Consider the following 16,965-nt stretch of genomic DNA (forward strand, 5'->3'; position numbering starts at 1 on the left):
ACTGCCAAAGAAATGTACGCCGACCAAAAGGAAAAGAATTCCACGTTAAATTTACAAAAAAGACGGTAAAACATGGCGGGGGAAACATAATGGTTTGGGGTTGCTTTTCATGGAATGGTGTTGGTCCGATATTCCGAATAGAAGATACCATGAATGCTAGTGGGTATAGAGACATATTGGAAAACGTAATGCTTCCATATGCATCGGAAAATATGCCATTAATATGGACATTCCAGCAGGGCAACGACCCAAAACATAGTTCAAGATTAGTTAAAAACTGGTTCTTGGAGAATAACGTACCTGTTTTAAGCTGGCCCAGCCAATCCCCTGATTTAAACCCAATAGAAAACTTGTGGAGTGAATTAAAGATAAGGCTTTCGAAGGAAGTTTTCAAAAATAAAGACGATTTATGGGAGAAAACGCAAAAAATATGGTACGAGATTCCATTGGAGAAGTGTCAAAACTTGATATCCAGTATGCCCAGAAGAGTGGAGAAAGTTTTACAAAACAAAGGTGGATATACTGTATACTAGCTTTACTTTAATAATAAACTAATTTTTTTAAGATAAAATTTATTAGCTTTTGTTTAATAAGAATTTTTAAAAATGTATCTATTATTATGAGCACCAAATTTTTCGAAATTTAATTTACTTTATAATATTTATTATTAATTATGAAATATTTTGTTTTTGTTTTTTACTCTCCTTTTAACTATAAATAAAAATCGACTGAATTTTTTTATAATTTTACAATACACCATTATTTTTTTTCGTTTTTAAAAAATAAATTTTGGTGTATCTATTATTTTGAGCAGATGTGTATCTTAAAATACCTTTGATAAACAATTGTTAAGTGTACAAATTTTTAAGTTGGTTCGACCCTACTTTAAACCGACTTTAAGAAATTTTTTTTACTTTTTATCTTAAAAAAGAGGATTTTAAAGATAAATTTGGAATAATAGACGATACTGTTGCAATTGCTAAGCACAATTTTCACTCCGCTGGTGAATAAGTCCCATTTTAATAGTATATGATTTTGTATGATATTCCTCCGGCAGTGAACTACATGAGGTTCACAAGTGAGTTTGATTGGCATTTTTGTCATTTACTTTTAACCTGTAACGCCATATACAGTGACGGACAATACAATAGAATCACTACATATAAATTTAAGTAAATCATTATAACTACTGAATTTAGTTCAAAAATTTAAATTATTTCAGTATATATTAATGACTATGGTGTACACAAAAAATAAATAAAACTAAAATAAAAAATTAACACATTCTTATGTTAAAAACTATGACAAATATAAAAAAACTAAATGAGATACGCGACATTAAAATAGAATCAATCAGTCTAATACTTATAAAAATTAAAGAACATCTTAAAAACGCATCGTTTTCCTAATATTTTGTTGCATAACCATTATTTTTGATAACAGCATAACATCTTTTTGGCATTGAATTTAACATCTTTTTGGCATTGAATTTACCAATCGTTCGCATGTAGAACGAGGAATATCGTACCAGATTTCCTGAATTTTTTGCCATAATTCTTCCTTGGTTTTCACTTTTTCAGGTCCAAGTTTATCTTTGACTATTTTCCATAGGTTTTCGATAGGATTTAAGTCAGGGGATTGCGAGGACCACTCCATAATATCAATTTTGTTATCTGAAAACCACATTTTCGCAAGACCTAAAGTGTGCTTTGGGTCGTTATCTTGTTGGAATACCCATTTTAAGGGCATACTCCATTCTGCATGTGGCTTCATAACATTTTCCAAAATATTCACGTACAGGTGCTTATCCATATTTTCCTTAATCCAGTAAATTGGGCCAACGCCATACCAAGAGAAGCATCTCCATATCATAATATTTCCACCACCATGTTTGAACGTTTTTGTTGTATACCGAGGATCTAATTCAGCATTTTTTGGACGTCTGACCCATGTTTTACCATCGCTACCAATCAAATTAATTTTTGTTTCATCCGTCCACAACACATTTCGCCACTTTTTTATATTTTCCGGGCCACACCAATCCTTATGTTCTTTGGCAAATTTCTTTCTTGCTGCCACGTGCTTTTTAGTGAGCATATGAACTTTTCTTGAAGTTCTGCCATGCAGACCAGCATCCACCAATCTTCTTTGAATAGTTCTTGTGGATACTTCACAACCAACCTCCTTCCGGATTGCGTCAGCGGACTTAAATGGATCTCATTTGGATATTATAACAATTAAATTATCTTCATGATGACTAATTTTTCGTGGTTTTCCTATGGAACGTGGCGGCTTTGCGGATGGATAACGCATTGAAAACAAATTTCTAGGATCGTCCTACTAATTTAGCAATTACACGTTGAGATCGGCCGGAACAACTTAAATTTTTAATAATTTTCCATTCTTCTTCAGTGCAATGTTTTGCGCGGCCCATTTTTTGATAAATATTTTATTACCGATAGCTAATATTTAATAATTACTATTAAAATATTTTCTCATTAACAAAAAAATCCAAAAATGAAAAGTCAAGCTAACTTTTAATTTAATTTTTTAAATGTGATTATATTTATTGTCGCAATGTATTCAACAAAATTTACGTTTCATATCATTTAATTTGAAAAGTAACAATGTTATTAATATTGTAATAAGTTGTAATTGTAAGCGTTGACCACATAGACAAAATTCAAAGGCAAAATAAAAATAGAGTTTAATATATTATATATAAATCATAGTTTTATATGAAATATTGGCAGTGATTCTATTGTAATGTCCGTCACTGTAGTAATAAAATGTGTAAAGATCCACACAATCTAATATACCCCCCACTCCGGAATTAAAACTATGTGTTTCCACATAGAAATTCATTAAATTTTGTTAAAATTTAACAAAATGTCAATAATAAGGCCCATACACAACACCATCGTTATTGAGCAATCAAGTGATTGTGCAATTAAACTTGAAGCACCACAATACACCAGCATAGCATGCTGGTACAAAATTAATTTTTTTACCAAAAATTTGTGGAATAAAATGAATAAAAAGCGCAGAAGATGATGATGGTACATTTTCCTTCTCTGGAACATTCCTGATGTTCCTGCAGCAGATTTTTCACTTTTTTGGTCGAAAAACTTGTAATTTGTTCGAAATTTGTTCTTTTTACCACTTTTTCTCTATTTGCTTCTTGGTCCACCTATTTTAATTGTTCTACCATTCCGTACTTTTAACTTTCCATAGGCAAGGCATTGTTTTCTTTCGAGAAATGCTCCCCAAAAAAAATATTTTTTCTTTGGCATTCATATTTAAATTATTTTATTTTTTTGATGTTTATGCCATGACGATTTTAATTTTATGAGCTAATTTTACAACACACGATTTAATCATGCTGATACAATCAAAAAAATATCAAACTGGTTTTGATAAAGCACCAGCAGCTGGTACAATCACACCACAAGCTCATACACGATCAATCAGCTGGCACAATCACTTGATTGCACAATTATATGGTGTTGTGTATGGGCCCTATAAAAATAAATTAATAAAACAAATTATAAAATAGTGATGTTTATTTTATCACAGAATATTCGTCATTCGAATACTTTTATATTATTTTTTATTTATTTCGATAATATTAAATTTATATACAGTTTGTCAACTAATTGTTTTCAAAACAAAAATATTGTAAGGCATTTAATTTGAATGAAGACAAACACTAACAAATATTCACCCCTATCGCGAATCAACATTTCACATGAAATATTTTCCCTTTTCCTTTTTTCGTTCATCAACTTTGTTCACTTGAAAAAAATTCCCCTCGTTGTGAAATTTTTAGATGGAATTTTGTAAACAATAAACAGCTGTTACGAACAAAATCAACTATTGTGAATGTAAAGTTCATCATGATATTCCCGATAGCAATTTTCCCTTCGAGGGAAATTGATATTTCATGGGAACAAAATTTCACATGTTATTGCCGATAGGGGTGATTAATTTTTTTTATTATTCATCTTAGTACGATTATTAATTTATTTATCTTAAGTATAAATATGCGAAAAAAATGAATTATTATCAAAACTAAGCTGTAAGAAAAAGGATAAAAGGAAAAAACATCAATAATATGGTGTCAAACCATCGTTTTCAAATTTTTACACTGACAATTTTAATTAGAATTTTTTTTTCTTATTTGGACAATACTGATGACTCCAGTTGACATACATTAGTTTTGAACTACATCAATCAATATAACGAAGTGATTTGACTGAAAACTAAAATTTATTAAAATTTTTCATATAAATATGGCAGTACTTAAAATTTTATAAAAAAAAAACTAACGTACATAACTTTTTTTTGTAAATGTTACCTTTGTAAAAGAAAAAGTGACATTAAAGTATATAAAATGTATACTAAAAATTATATTGATGTTAAATAACGCAAATCGAAACAAAGAGCTCTGTGCTGTATTGTTTATTTTATTTTTCATCTGTTTGTGCTTTGGTATTTTATACTTAGGTTTAACTCGCCAATGATGCTCAGTAAAACCGAGATTATATAGTAAATAAACAATAAGTGAGAAACACAATTTTTAGTTTAATTTAGGTTTAAACGAAAAATGTAGATTATCGTTATCCCAGAAACTAGCTCTTAGTAATTGTAATATGGATGAAAAGGAACTCTTAATTGTTAAGTACGAAAAAGGAAATAGGAAAAAAATTTGGTTTATTTTAGAAATTGGTGTTGGTGCGTGATGTTTTTGATTCCAAATGATCTAAAAAATGATTTTCATTATTTATACAACATTGGCCATCAAGTGGTGGTATGCCAAAAATTTCGCCAAAATTAGTTATATACATACCTAATGTACATATGTAAACAGTTAAACACTTCAAACAATCTCATAGATTTTGTAAAAATTTGATTCATAAAACAAATCAAAGTCAGCTTTTACACAAGGCAAGTTTTCTTGCCGCAAGTCTGTGTGTATTGGAGAGAGAGCCAAGAAGAAAGTAGAGGGGTACACTAGGGTGGCCCTTAATAAACGAAAGTTGGATTTTGGCCATTCTCACCCCCCCAGTTTGGTGAAAATTAGTAAAAAAAATCCTCTTGAAAAGCCCTCTGAAGTTTTGAGATGCATTTACAAGGGGAAAAAAGGCATTTTTTTCAGTTTTTGTAAAAATTTTGGCTTTAAAAAATTACTTTTGTAATTTAATTTAAAAGAATCGAAATGTGTACGTAATTGTCGTTCTAATGAGACATAAAAAACTGAAATTGGTAAAAAAACAAAAACTCATATACAAGTAAATATGGACATATTTTAAGTAAAAATGAGCTTTTGTTTTAATATTTATTAAAAGATGTTAATTTTTTTCCTACATTTCTTGTTCTAGTTGCCTGAGACACGTTAATGGCCTGGCGAATTTTTAATAACTTTAACATTTTTTGACAAATTTCAGTTTTTTATGTCTCATTAGAACGACAATTACGTGCACATTTCGATTCTTTTAAATTAAATTACAAAAGTAATTTTTTAATGGCAAAATTTTTACAAAAACTGAAAAAAATGCCTTTTTTCCCCTTGTAAATGCATCTCAAAACTTCAGAGGGCTTGCGGCACGTCTTATCCCCAACCAATTTACCTAAAATTTTTCAGGATGATTTTTTTACTAATGTTCACCAAACTGGAGGGTGAGAATGGCCAAAATCCAACTTTCGTTTATTAAGGGCCACCCTAGGGTACATACTTGCTTGTACTGGCAAGTCTCTTCAGTTCTATTTTGTTTTCTCATTTTCACTATGGCGTCTATTAGGTATTGACATACAAAATTGAACACAGACTTGCTGTGTGTAATCAGATTATTATAAAATTATATATATTTTACTTTTTTTAACTTTTATGCCATATTATAAAAATTCACAAGGCATAGCTCAAGGTATATTAATTATAAGGTAGTGTCATCGGCGAATTCAGAATACCGAGCGAATTGGTTATATTTTTTATATGTAGTTTGACATTGTGTCTGCACTTGAAGGCGAATTGGCTGTCAGGTAAAAATGTCAAAAAACAGCTGACAAATAAATCAAAGCGAATTTTTGTTAAACAAAAAATGTTTATAAATTTGAAAATGTTTGTAATTTAATTTGATGTTTTTAAAAATAAAACTAATTTTGTGTAGTATTATTATTGAATTTAAAACATAAACGAATTTAACTACAAAACAAAGTTTGACATTTACAAAATGTAAACAAAGTTTGACATTTATTTTACACCACGGCGAAAAATTAACATAGTAACAAAAAACGATCAGCTGTTCTGATAACACTACCTTATAATTAATATACCTTGGCATAGCTTTTAACTTAAGCGAATAACTGTACATAGTCTCAAACGAAAATGTCATTCAGTTGCAAATTCTTTAAATTATTTTTAAATTTTCAGTGAAATTATGTTTCGACGATTTTCGGTTTCAAAAATAGCAAACTAGCGATCTGACGATTTCTTTCTCTAAATTAACGATTTTCTGCATTATGAAAATATGGTATTATTTTAAGTTATAGTTGAAGAATTTTCTTATTTTGTTGGCATATGCAAAGCAATATTTAGGTTTTGAATTCTGTCAATTAAAATTTTTAGATTTTTAATCAATTTTTGAAAATAAATTTCTGAAATGAAATGGGAAAATTCTACAGCATTTTCTATTTTGACAAAAGTTATTAAGAATATAATGACAGAGACCTTGTGATTTGACCAATTTTGTTTATGTGAGTATAACTTGCTCTTGTATTGTAGGTATGTACAGATTACAAAACTGGTGTAAAAAATAAACTCTCAAAGAATAAACAGCTCATAGCTGGAAGAGGAAGAGGTCCATACAGAGAAATTCCACTAACTTAAACAGAAGATGTTAGCGTTCTATTAAACTTAAATACGATTCTTCTCGAAATAGCTAATATAAACAATTTCGTTTTAATATTTCACATGTATTTGAGTAAAAACACCAAAAAAATCCTTTATTTTACTTTTCAAATTATAAACTTGTCTTGAAATGTGATTTTTTTTAATTCTCAAAATTGATAGCAAGGTTACGTAACCAAAACGCCAGGGTATCCCACACGATTTAAGTAAGTCCCTAGTCGACCTATATCTTCATATAGGAAGCTGGAACGCTTAAAAGACTTCACGATATGAGTTTTAATTGGTACTCCACTAGTAACGAAGAGGTTTAATGGTCTCCACCAGGGTTTATCAAATTAAGAGACACGCGGTTGGTGCAAACGACATAAAACAGGAACCGTTATACGAAGCAACACAACACACAGGTGCCAGAGTGAGACTCAAAATTGTCGAAGGCAAAAAAACTAAAACGGGCCTGATTGCTTAATCAACCCATACTTACTTTTCGACTGTTGAAATGTATTTTTTCATCATCAGCTGACACAAAATCAACTCGTACTTAATTAAAAGAGGGATGTTAAATTTACTTCGCGGAAAATTTATACAGCAGGAATGAATAATTGCAATTTGCATATCGATCGATATTTCTTTCCGCTAAATTTTCCTTTCCGTGCGGAATCAATTATACCATCCATTGAGTACCCAATAAATGTCAAAAGTATCAACATTTTATAACACTAGGTTGTTCAAGAAGAATGGATATTTTCATGAGTTTTTTAGTACTTATTTACTCAAATTCATTTTTTCTAAATTATAATCACCGTTATCGTGGTTGGCGTAAACGTCATACGCCTACGACAGTTTCGTACTAGATTAAAGAAACAGTTTGCATTTTATATTTAATCTAGTACGAAACAGTCGTAGGCGTAAGACGTTTACGCCAACTACGATAAGGGTGAATAAATTTATCATAACCGAACCCATGAAAACCCACATCCAATACTCTCTTTCAACTCTAATATAGAAATTGCAATATTTCACTATAATTTGGTATTTTTTTAGGATTTAAAATTTTTATTTTATTTTTTATTTCTTACAATAAACATTCAAAATAACAGAGTTAATAAATATTTATGTTTAATATTAAAATTTGTTTATTGCGTCCGTGTTGAAATCTTCATTAAAAATTAAAAATTTATTTATGTATTTTCATTTATTTTTTGAATTAATTCATAATACCTTCTGGAATGCATATTAAAATTAATATTGTGCACCAATGAAAATACGTATTAGAATCATGCAAATTTCATCGGTTTAAAGCACTCATTTGAGGTAATGTTGCAGATCAATGAACAATCTAGTCTATTCACTGAACTTTCATTGGTTTTAAGCACTTTTTTAATGTTAGGCATACTCTCCAATGACTCGCAAGTGTTAAAATCATGCTTGTTTCACCTAAAAAGAACCAGTTCATTATCAGTGGCACCCATGCATTTACTACTTCTTTTGCATGTTTTTTTTATTGGAATTGGATACATTTCCATTTTAAACGATATTCATACGTTGAAGTAAATATAACCCTAGTTTGGAGATTCCAGTAAGACAATGACCCCAAACACCGAGATGTTACAATTCAATGCGATACGTTTATACTGTGTCACTGAGGCCAGAAAATTTTTGTAAAAATTAAAGTTTACATTTTTTTGTCAATAGGTACCATTAATAAATAATTTTTAGTTTGTTTTCTTTTTTCAGAATATGTCCAGGACTTTTAATATAAGAAATAGCATAGGTATTATTATTTTTCTAACAAATGCAGTATGTATTGAATTTAGAATTTATCGATATGTTAAATTCTATTACAATTGTGATATTGTATTGTAAATCGTTTTATAATCTAGTAAAATAAATAAGATTGTTATTGAAAACACGTTTAAATGAGTTTTCGTGTAGTTTTATGTTTATGTAAATGAGCTAGTAGTACATGAATACATACATATGTAAACGCATTTTGCTACCTTCTATAAGCAATTGTTCGTCGCGAATTAGTGCTTGATTGGAATTCAGACTAGTATCTGTATTTAACACCATGTTTTCTTCAGAACCTGCATTATAATTATTGGGACTACTTGAAAGAGTCGAATAAAATAACTCTTCTTCATCATATTCCAACTGGTTTGTTTCGTTATTAAATAGTTCCCAATCTTCCAAATTTGTCTCTTCATCTTCCATAACAAATATACTATTTTCTAACGTTGTTGCTGTTGTATATAAAACATTTTGCGATGTAGTGCTCTTAACAAGTGGTGCCTCAGAATTAGCAGCACAATCTTCATTATTTGTCCCATCCATATGAGCGTTTGTTGTTAAAATTCACAAGAACACAACGCCTTAATCGGCAAGTATTTCTTTAGAGGATTATATATTTATATTTTTTGGTTTTCTGCGAGTTTGGTGGTGGATGATTAGATAGATGGTGTATTATGCAATTATTTGCTGTCTATGTCTGGTTTTTTGGAAAGTTAGTTTGCACTACAATGCTAAAGAATTTTAATTCTTTTAATTACGTTTTCAAAGAAATTTGATTATACATCAGCACATTTAGATTTGAGTCAAAAATATTTAAAATTTGTTTATTTTTTTTAAGAAAATTTATTTTAACAAATTTATTTTAGTCAATCGCTGTTGTAATTGTTACATGAAAGGTGAGTTTGCGCATAATTTTAAAGTATAAAATACACCCTTTTCACTTTTCAATATTTGTTTTTTTTTGCACCAATCAAACTATGTATGTAAGTATGTATGCATGCATTTGTATGTAGAAATATAAATTAAATTAATGAAATATGTAGTTAATCTACACAACCGAGCAGTGTATTTTAGTTAACTGACGACTTCACTTTTTAGAGACAACTGTTAATAAACTTTAAATTTATGTAATTAAAAACTCTGTTTTGACATTCACACTCACAATTAAAAGGAGGATATTCGACCGCAATTCTCTTTAAACTAAGTAAGATACTTTTTCCGTCTACCTATATTCATACATACATATGTACATACATTCATACACATGGATATACATATGTACATACATACATGTACAATGTATGACGAAGAAAATAATTTGTACTAATATAAATACAAATAACCTTTAAACCTGCTGAAACTGTCCTTCTTTTAGGTAGAAACATTAACTTTAAAACAATAGAAATTAAAGAAATACGTAGTAGGTATCATATTATATATACGACCCACAGGCTCGTGATGTTTATTAGCAACTAAGTAAAAAATCCATATGACGGACGGCAAAATGGCGAACACATTTGTTTATTTATATTTGATTTTGTTGATTTACTTTATAATATATTTACTCGAATATTAAATGTTTATTTTTATTTAAATTGTATTTATTAGCAAGTAAAATTATAATAGATTCATTTATCATAAAGTACAGACAAATATATAATCAATCTATAAGATTGTTTAACTATCAGTTCAAAAACCACACACAAACAAATCTCGTTTTGCACATTTCCATAGAATTTTAAAATCCACACTCATACATACTACACAGTGAATCCACAAATTCATTTTTATAGATACAGATTCAAATACATACATACATACATACATACATACATACATACATATGTACATTGTAAACGACGCATAGTTGTTTTTATTCGTAGTATTAAAGCAGTGTTGGTAAATACTATCTGAACTGGTGATTACTACTATCCGAACTAGTGATTTTAACATATTTTAACATACTACACTGGATGGAGTACTATAGGCTATTTGGTGTGAATATCCGAATATGTACCGACAGTAAGCCTGCTATCAAATCCCTATCTGGCGTCTACTCGACATCCACATGAATGCCGGGTATCTCTTAATGAGATGGCGAGACATTCTAACCTGGAGTTATTCTGGGTGCCTGGTCACTCTGGTGTACCCGGCAATGCTATTGCGGATGAACTGGCCAAAAGAGGCTCACGTCTACATATTGACGAGATCGATCACTTGGTCGGTTTACCGCTATCTTGCTGTAAGTCAACCATACAGCGTAAATTATTTGAGTCTGCTCAGCTCAGATGGTCTAATTTGACAAATTGCTCGATATCGAGACTCACTTGGCCCGTATTTGACCATCATAGGTCAATGTCCCTCACGGGACTACTTCGGGCTAGGCTACGAGCTCTGATATCAGTGCTCACCGGGCATTGCTTGATAAGTGCGCATGCTAGGAGATTGAATACTCCATACAATGACTTCTGTAGGAGTTGCCATGATGAAGACGAGGATGAGACGATTGAACATCTCCTCTGTCTTTGCCCTGCCCTAGCAGGGGTGCGGACTGCGACAATAGATAGTCCATTTTTGCACGGCCTAGCGGATCTATCTACTCTGGATGTCAGGAGGTTGGATTCGTTCATTCGTGCGTCAGGTTGGTTCGGCATTGAACCCATTTCTGACATGTGAAGGACCTCTTGAGGCCCTGAGCATGATCCTTATGGTAACACAGAGGGACCAATTTAATGGACCCAAGTGAGCTGGTTGATAACTAGCTGCCTTTATAACCTAACCTAACTAATAGTTATACTGACAGTTTTCATACAAAAATAATTTTAACAGGCAATATAAGTTTTAGTTAAGGCATAACCAGACTTCGTGTTAATGGGGGTTAGGAGTAAACAAAACCTTAAAATAAAATAACAATTCAATACAAAACGAAATAATACATTTCAAATACATCTTTTTAATAATCATCATCATCACCGGGCCAAAAAACGATTTTAATGAAATACTCAGGGGGCAAATTGTCCCACTCGTAATCGAAATAAATTTCGAACGCAATCATTATAATTTTCTATACATTTTATTCAATATCAAATACAGGATGTACATACAGGATTTCAGCCAATTTCATCAAGCTTCGTCCTTGGGCCGAACAAATTGTATGTACCAAATTTTTTATGATCGGTCCATAATTAGTCATAGCTCCCATATAAGACACGCTTCAGAAAATCACTTTAGAGTGCATAAATCTGTTAAAAATTATGGTATACATACAAAATTCATGATAAATAACTTTCATATAGACACAAATACACGAACTAATTTCATGGTGATCGGTCCATAATTGTCAGAATTGAGTCCCAAAATCATGTGTTGTACTGTGTAATTAGACTTTTGCTTAATAGTTCATTTCAATGACCGCTCATTTTAGTTCATAGTTCAAAAATGAACTAGGTAGTTCTTCTAGTTCAATCGCTTTTATGACTTTTGAACTACCTATTTATAAAAGAACAAAAAACGAGTGATACATGTCTTATAACACTGTGCGACAGTTTAAATTGGCGGGGGTTCTGCCCACCGGTAAAAGTTATGTATATCGGTAAAAAAGTTATGAATCGAGATATATCGATTTGAAGTTAGTAAGTATCTTATAGGGAAAATTCTATTTTTGTTTGCCTTATTCATGCATTTTGATGTCTAAATGTCCGAATATCGCAAAGTTATGTTTAGTAATGTTATTAAGCTCAACGCCGGCTACAGCAAATTCAATAAAAAAAGGGATATTTTTGATTTTCATTGAGTGGTACCCTGGAAAATCAGTTTTTCATCTTTTTTCGTTAGTTATCTTACAAAACTCAATTAAAATCATCTAATACTATACCCAGAGAAAAAATATAGTTGTATATGTTTACCATAACCATTTCAAAATGTTTACAAGTTTTGTTAACAATATTATGGTACTGTAATTATGTATATGATTGCGGTAATCATAATATGCCTTTGATATATATATGATTGTAGTAAATAAATGTATATTTATGGCAATCATGTTCATGATGAATCATTATATCATAATATGTTGTACTCAGAGTATGATAACCATAATCCAAGAAGAACTCAATATTGAGAAGTAATACAGTGATGGACTTAAGTATATGCACAACAGCAATTTTGTATCTAAAGATTGTATTAAAAGCAGAAATAATATTTTTTGTATTGAAACTACTATTAATCTATTAAAGGTTGCTACATATTTTAAGATACTAGCAGTTTTATTCATGTAGAAATATGAGTTAGTCCGATGGCAGATAAAAAATACAAAAATATCTAAAATACGACGGACAAAAGTATAGGCACATTTTTTTAGGCATCATCTAGTTATTTAAATTTTAATAATTAAGCAACAATTTTACATCCGACACATGCTCTTATGATCCGTTATTATTTTTTAGTCATTTACATAAGTAAGAAGTTTCAAAAAGTTTGGAAAATACATAATTTAGTTGTTATCTTTTTAAAATTATCCCCGACTTCTGAATCTCAGAGTAACTTTACATTTGCATAACCAAGGCAAACCATTTGATGGGATCGGGGAATTAATAAATCGCAGTAGTTTTACCATACAGATTATTGTAAATCCAAAGGCAAAAAACTTTGAAAATGTAGTCGTCCTCGAAAATTAACTCAGAAAGAACGTGCTCAAATCGTACGAAAAGTAAGACTTGATCTAAAAATAACGTCTTCCCAGGTTGGCGCAAATATTAAACAAGATTTTGGCAAAGATGTACACTCCAAAAATGTTCGGAGAACGTTGCATGAAGTTGGTTTAACTCACGTGTGGATAGACGCAAACCGTTAACATTTACTAATAATCAAAAAAAGAGAGTAGACTATGCCATACAGTTTGAAAATAAGCAATGTGATTTTTGGGATCAGGTACTGTCACAGACGAAAGTAAATTTAATAATTTCTGAACTGATGAACACACTAGGGTCTGACGAAAGCGTAACACTGTATATGAAGGCAAAAATGTTTTAGAAACAGTAAAGTTTTGGTATGGGGCTAAATGTCTTCTGCGGGTGTGGGAGAGATCGTATTCATTGACCAGATAATGGATAATGCTATGTTCACACTTGGGCTTTTAAACGCGTTTAAGCGAAATTTTGATTAAGTTAATCAAAGCCGTTCACATTACATTTGAGATGATTAAGTTGACACTAAAATGATTAAGTTGACAAATAAAAAAACAAGGCATTAAATATGGAAATAAATACTTTATTAAAGATATCAGCAAATTATTTTAAACTTTTTAATAATGAAATTGTGAACATTGATGAATTATTTAAGGTTTTTTAAGGAAAAAAAAGAAAACTTCTGTCAAAATTTATTTATCGGTACTACACTAAAAGGTGGCCGATGCTACATCATCATCAGTTTGAGGTATGTTCAGTTGATCCTACGTGATTAACGAAGTGATTAAGATTTAATCATGTCAATTTGAAGTGATTAACAAATCATTTAAATGTATGGATAATCATCTCGATTTGGAAGTGATTAGAGCTTAATCACGTTTGAGATGATTAACTCTGCAAATGTGAACATAGTATAAGACAGTTTACCTTAACATTTGAAGGATAATGTCATAAAAAGCGCAGAGAAGCTAAACATACCTAAATCATTAACCATCCAGCAAGACAAAGGCTCATGTATTCCAGCCTATAATACGGCTCATGTCTTGCCACTCCCCCTGTAGTCCCCAGACCTAAACCATTTGTGGGAGGAGTTGGAGCGAAGAATCCAAAAACGCCCAATTTCAAATAAGACTGAGCTTAAAGCTGTTTCCATGGAAGAATGACATAACATAGGCGAAAATAGAACCAAAAAGTTAGTCCACTTCCTGCCAAATAGACTTATTCAGTAAAAAAGACTGCCCACTAAATATTAAATTAATGTTAATAGACGTTTTTATTATTTTACAAATAGTTGTGCCTATACTTTTGTCCAGTAAAATAATGAATTTTTTAATGTTTTCTTTAATAACTTTTTTTGCAAAGAAGATGTATTTAATTTTCATGCTTACTATTTTAATGTACAACCTATACTCCTATAATTTAGTCATAAAATAAATTTTTCGGGTTTTCTTATACAAGATAGATAAGATAAGATACCCAAGTATTAAGTGATGTTTTTTATACCCTTCACCTTCGTGAGAAGGGTATATATAAGTTTGTCATTCCGTTTGTAATTTCTACATTTTTCATTTCCGACCCTATAAAATATATATATTCTGGATCCTTATAGATAGCGGAGTCGATTAAGCCATGTCCGTCTGTCTGTTGAAATCAATTTTCTGAAGGCCCCAGATATCTCCGGGATCCAAATCTTCAACAATTCTGTCAGACATACTTTCGAGAATTTTGCTATTTAAAATCAGTCCATAAATAACGGAGATATGAGCAAAAATCCGAGACAACCTCTGAAAATTTCATCAAAAAACACAATGTATTGCATGCTTTGACAAAAAAGCAACAAAACGTATGTTTTTGGATGTGCATGCTTTGCGTATTTTGTTTTTTTTTGTGTTTTGTTTCTTTTGGCGTTGTTGTTGTTTTTTATACAACTATACGTTTGTTTGGTTGTGTGTTGGTTTTTTTGACAAAAAAGCAACAAAACGTATGCTTGGATGTGCAGGCTTTACGTATTTTGTTTTTTTGTGTTTTGTTTCTTTTGGCGTTGTTGTTGTTTTTTATACAACTAAACGTTTGTTTGGTTGTGTGTATGTTTTTTTGACAAAAAAGAAATAAATCGTATGTTTGGATGTGCATGCTTTGAGTATTTTGTTTTTCTTTTGTGTTTTGTTTCTTTTGGCGTTGTTGTTTTTTATACAATAAAATGTATGTTTGGATGTGTGTTGGTTTCATTGGCTTGCGTATTTTGTTTTTGTTTTTTCTTTTGGTGTTTTGTTTCGTTTGGCGTTGTTGTTGTTTTTTGTGTACTTGATAAATTTATGAGGCTGTACGCTGAAAGTGGGCAATGTAATACATATATACTAATTATAAAAAATAATAATGCATCTACAACAAAGGTGAAGGGTATATAAGATTCGGCATAGCCGAATATAGCACTCTTACTTGTTTTTTATTAAGTTACCTTTGTAAAGCATGTCAGTTATTATGTTTAATGTCAATTATGTTCATTTGTTGTTAATCTGATTAAAAGTTGGCAAAAAAAATCAAAGTTCTACCTTCTACGGTTTCCAATATTACTAAACAGTACCCGGAGAACTTGTCCGTTGGTAGAAAATAAGATTCAGGTAGAAGGAATGGTCCACATGATGTTTCTAAAGCAAAAAATGGAAAGCATTTTCAAAAGAGCTTCCAACACATCCGGTAGGAAAGCAGCGCGGTTAGCTCAGTGCTCGGACTATTTGGTACGAAAAGTTAAAGCCAATGAATTTTTAAAAACATACAAGGCTCAAATTCCTCACAGGAACTCTGCTAAAAATTTAGAGGCCAAAAACAAAGCACGGAAATTGAAGTCAAGTTTTATAAAAAAAAATATTCCTGCTCCAAAAAAAAAAAAATTCTTGGTATGGCAAGCAATATGCGGTTGCGGCAAAAAGCCAAACATTTGTTACAAAGGGCTCTATAAATACCGAAATTTACATCAAGGAATGTTTACCATTCATAAGACATCTTAATGTGTCCACTTATGTTTGGCCTGATTTGGCATCCTGTCACTTTGGTAAGAAAGGTTTGAGTGGTAAAAGAACAATAATTTTGTATTTGTGGACTCTTGCTAAAAGAGAATTGGAGAGCACAAAAATGGTGTCCAAAAGTGTGGTAGATTTTAAACGGAGATGGACAACCTGTTCGAACAAAGTGACAGAAAGCACTATAAAAACCATAATGGAAGGGTTTCCGACAAAGGTTCAAATTTTCATCACTATTGATTAGCAGCCATATGCATAAACATTTACAAAAGGTTTATAAACCAATTATAGAAAAATTTTCATAAAGTTGTATTCATAAACGATTAATAGCTTAAAATACCTTTATTAAACAATTGTTAAATGTACAAATTTTAAAGTAGGTTCGACCCTACTTTAAACCTACTTTAAGGAATTCTTTTTACTTTCCATCTTAAAAAAGTGGATTTTAAAGATAAATTTGGAATAATAGACGATACTATTGCAATTGCTAAACACAATTTCCACTCCGCTGGCGAATAAGTTCTATTTTAATAGTATATGATTTTGTTTGATATTCCTCCGGCAG

At 30.8% G+C, this 16,965-nt stretch overlaps 1 protein-coding gene across 5 annotated transcripts in view; it reads right to left on the reverse strand.

Annotated features, from left to right (window-relative positions):
- milt (trafficking kinesin-binding protein milt) overlaps positions 1-16,965 on the reverse strand; it is a 204,796-nt gene that overhangs the window by 7,806 nt on the left and 180,025 nt on the right. Inside the window, exon 1 of one of the 5 annotated variants that reach the window (XM_065500249.1) lies at positions 10,039-10,179. The exons of 2 other annotated variants lie outside the window; for them this stretch is intronic. Coding sequence is in view for 1 of the 3 variants with exons in the window: in XM_065500247.1 (XP_065356319.1) it covers positions 8,905-9,238 (334 nt within the window). In the remaining 2 variants the exon portion in view is untranslated. Of the gene's footprint in view, positions 1-8,904; positions 9,327-9,857; positions 9,998-10,038; positions 10,180-16,965 lie in introns of those variants that run through there. 2 more of the 5 variants (XM_065500248.1, XM_065500247.1) reach the window with 2 other exon arrangements.

Source organism: Calliphora vicina, chromosome 2 (assembly GCF_958450345.1).
Source record: "Calliphora vicina chromosome 2, idCalVici1.1, whole genome shotgun sequence".
In the NCBI taxonomy this organism is placed as follows: Eukaryota; Metazoa; Arthropoda; class Insecta; order Diptera; family Calliphoridae; genus Calliphora; species Calliphora vicina.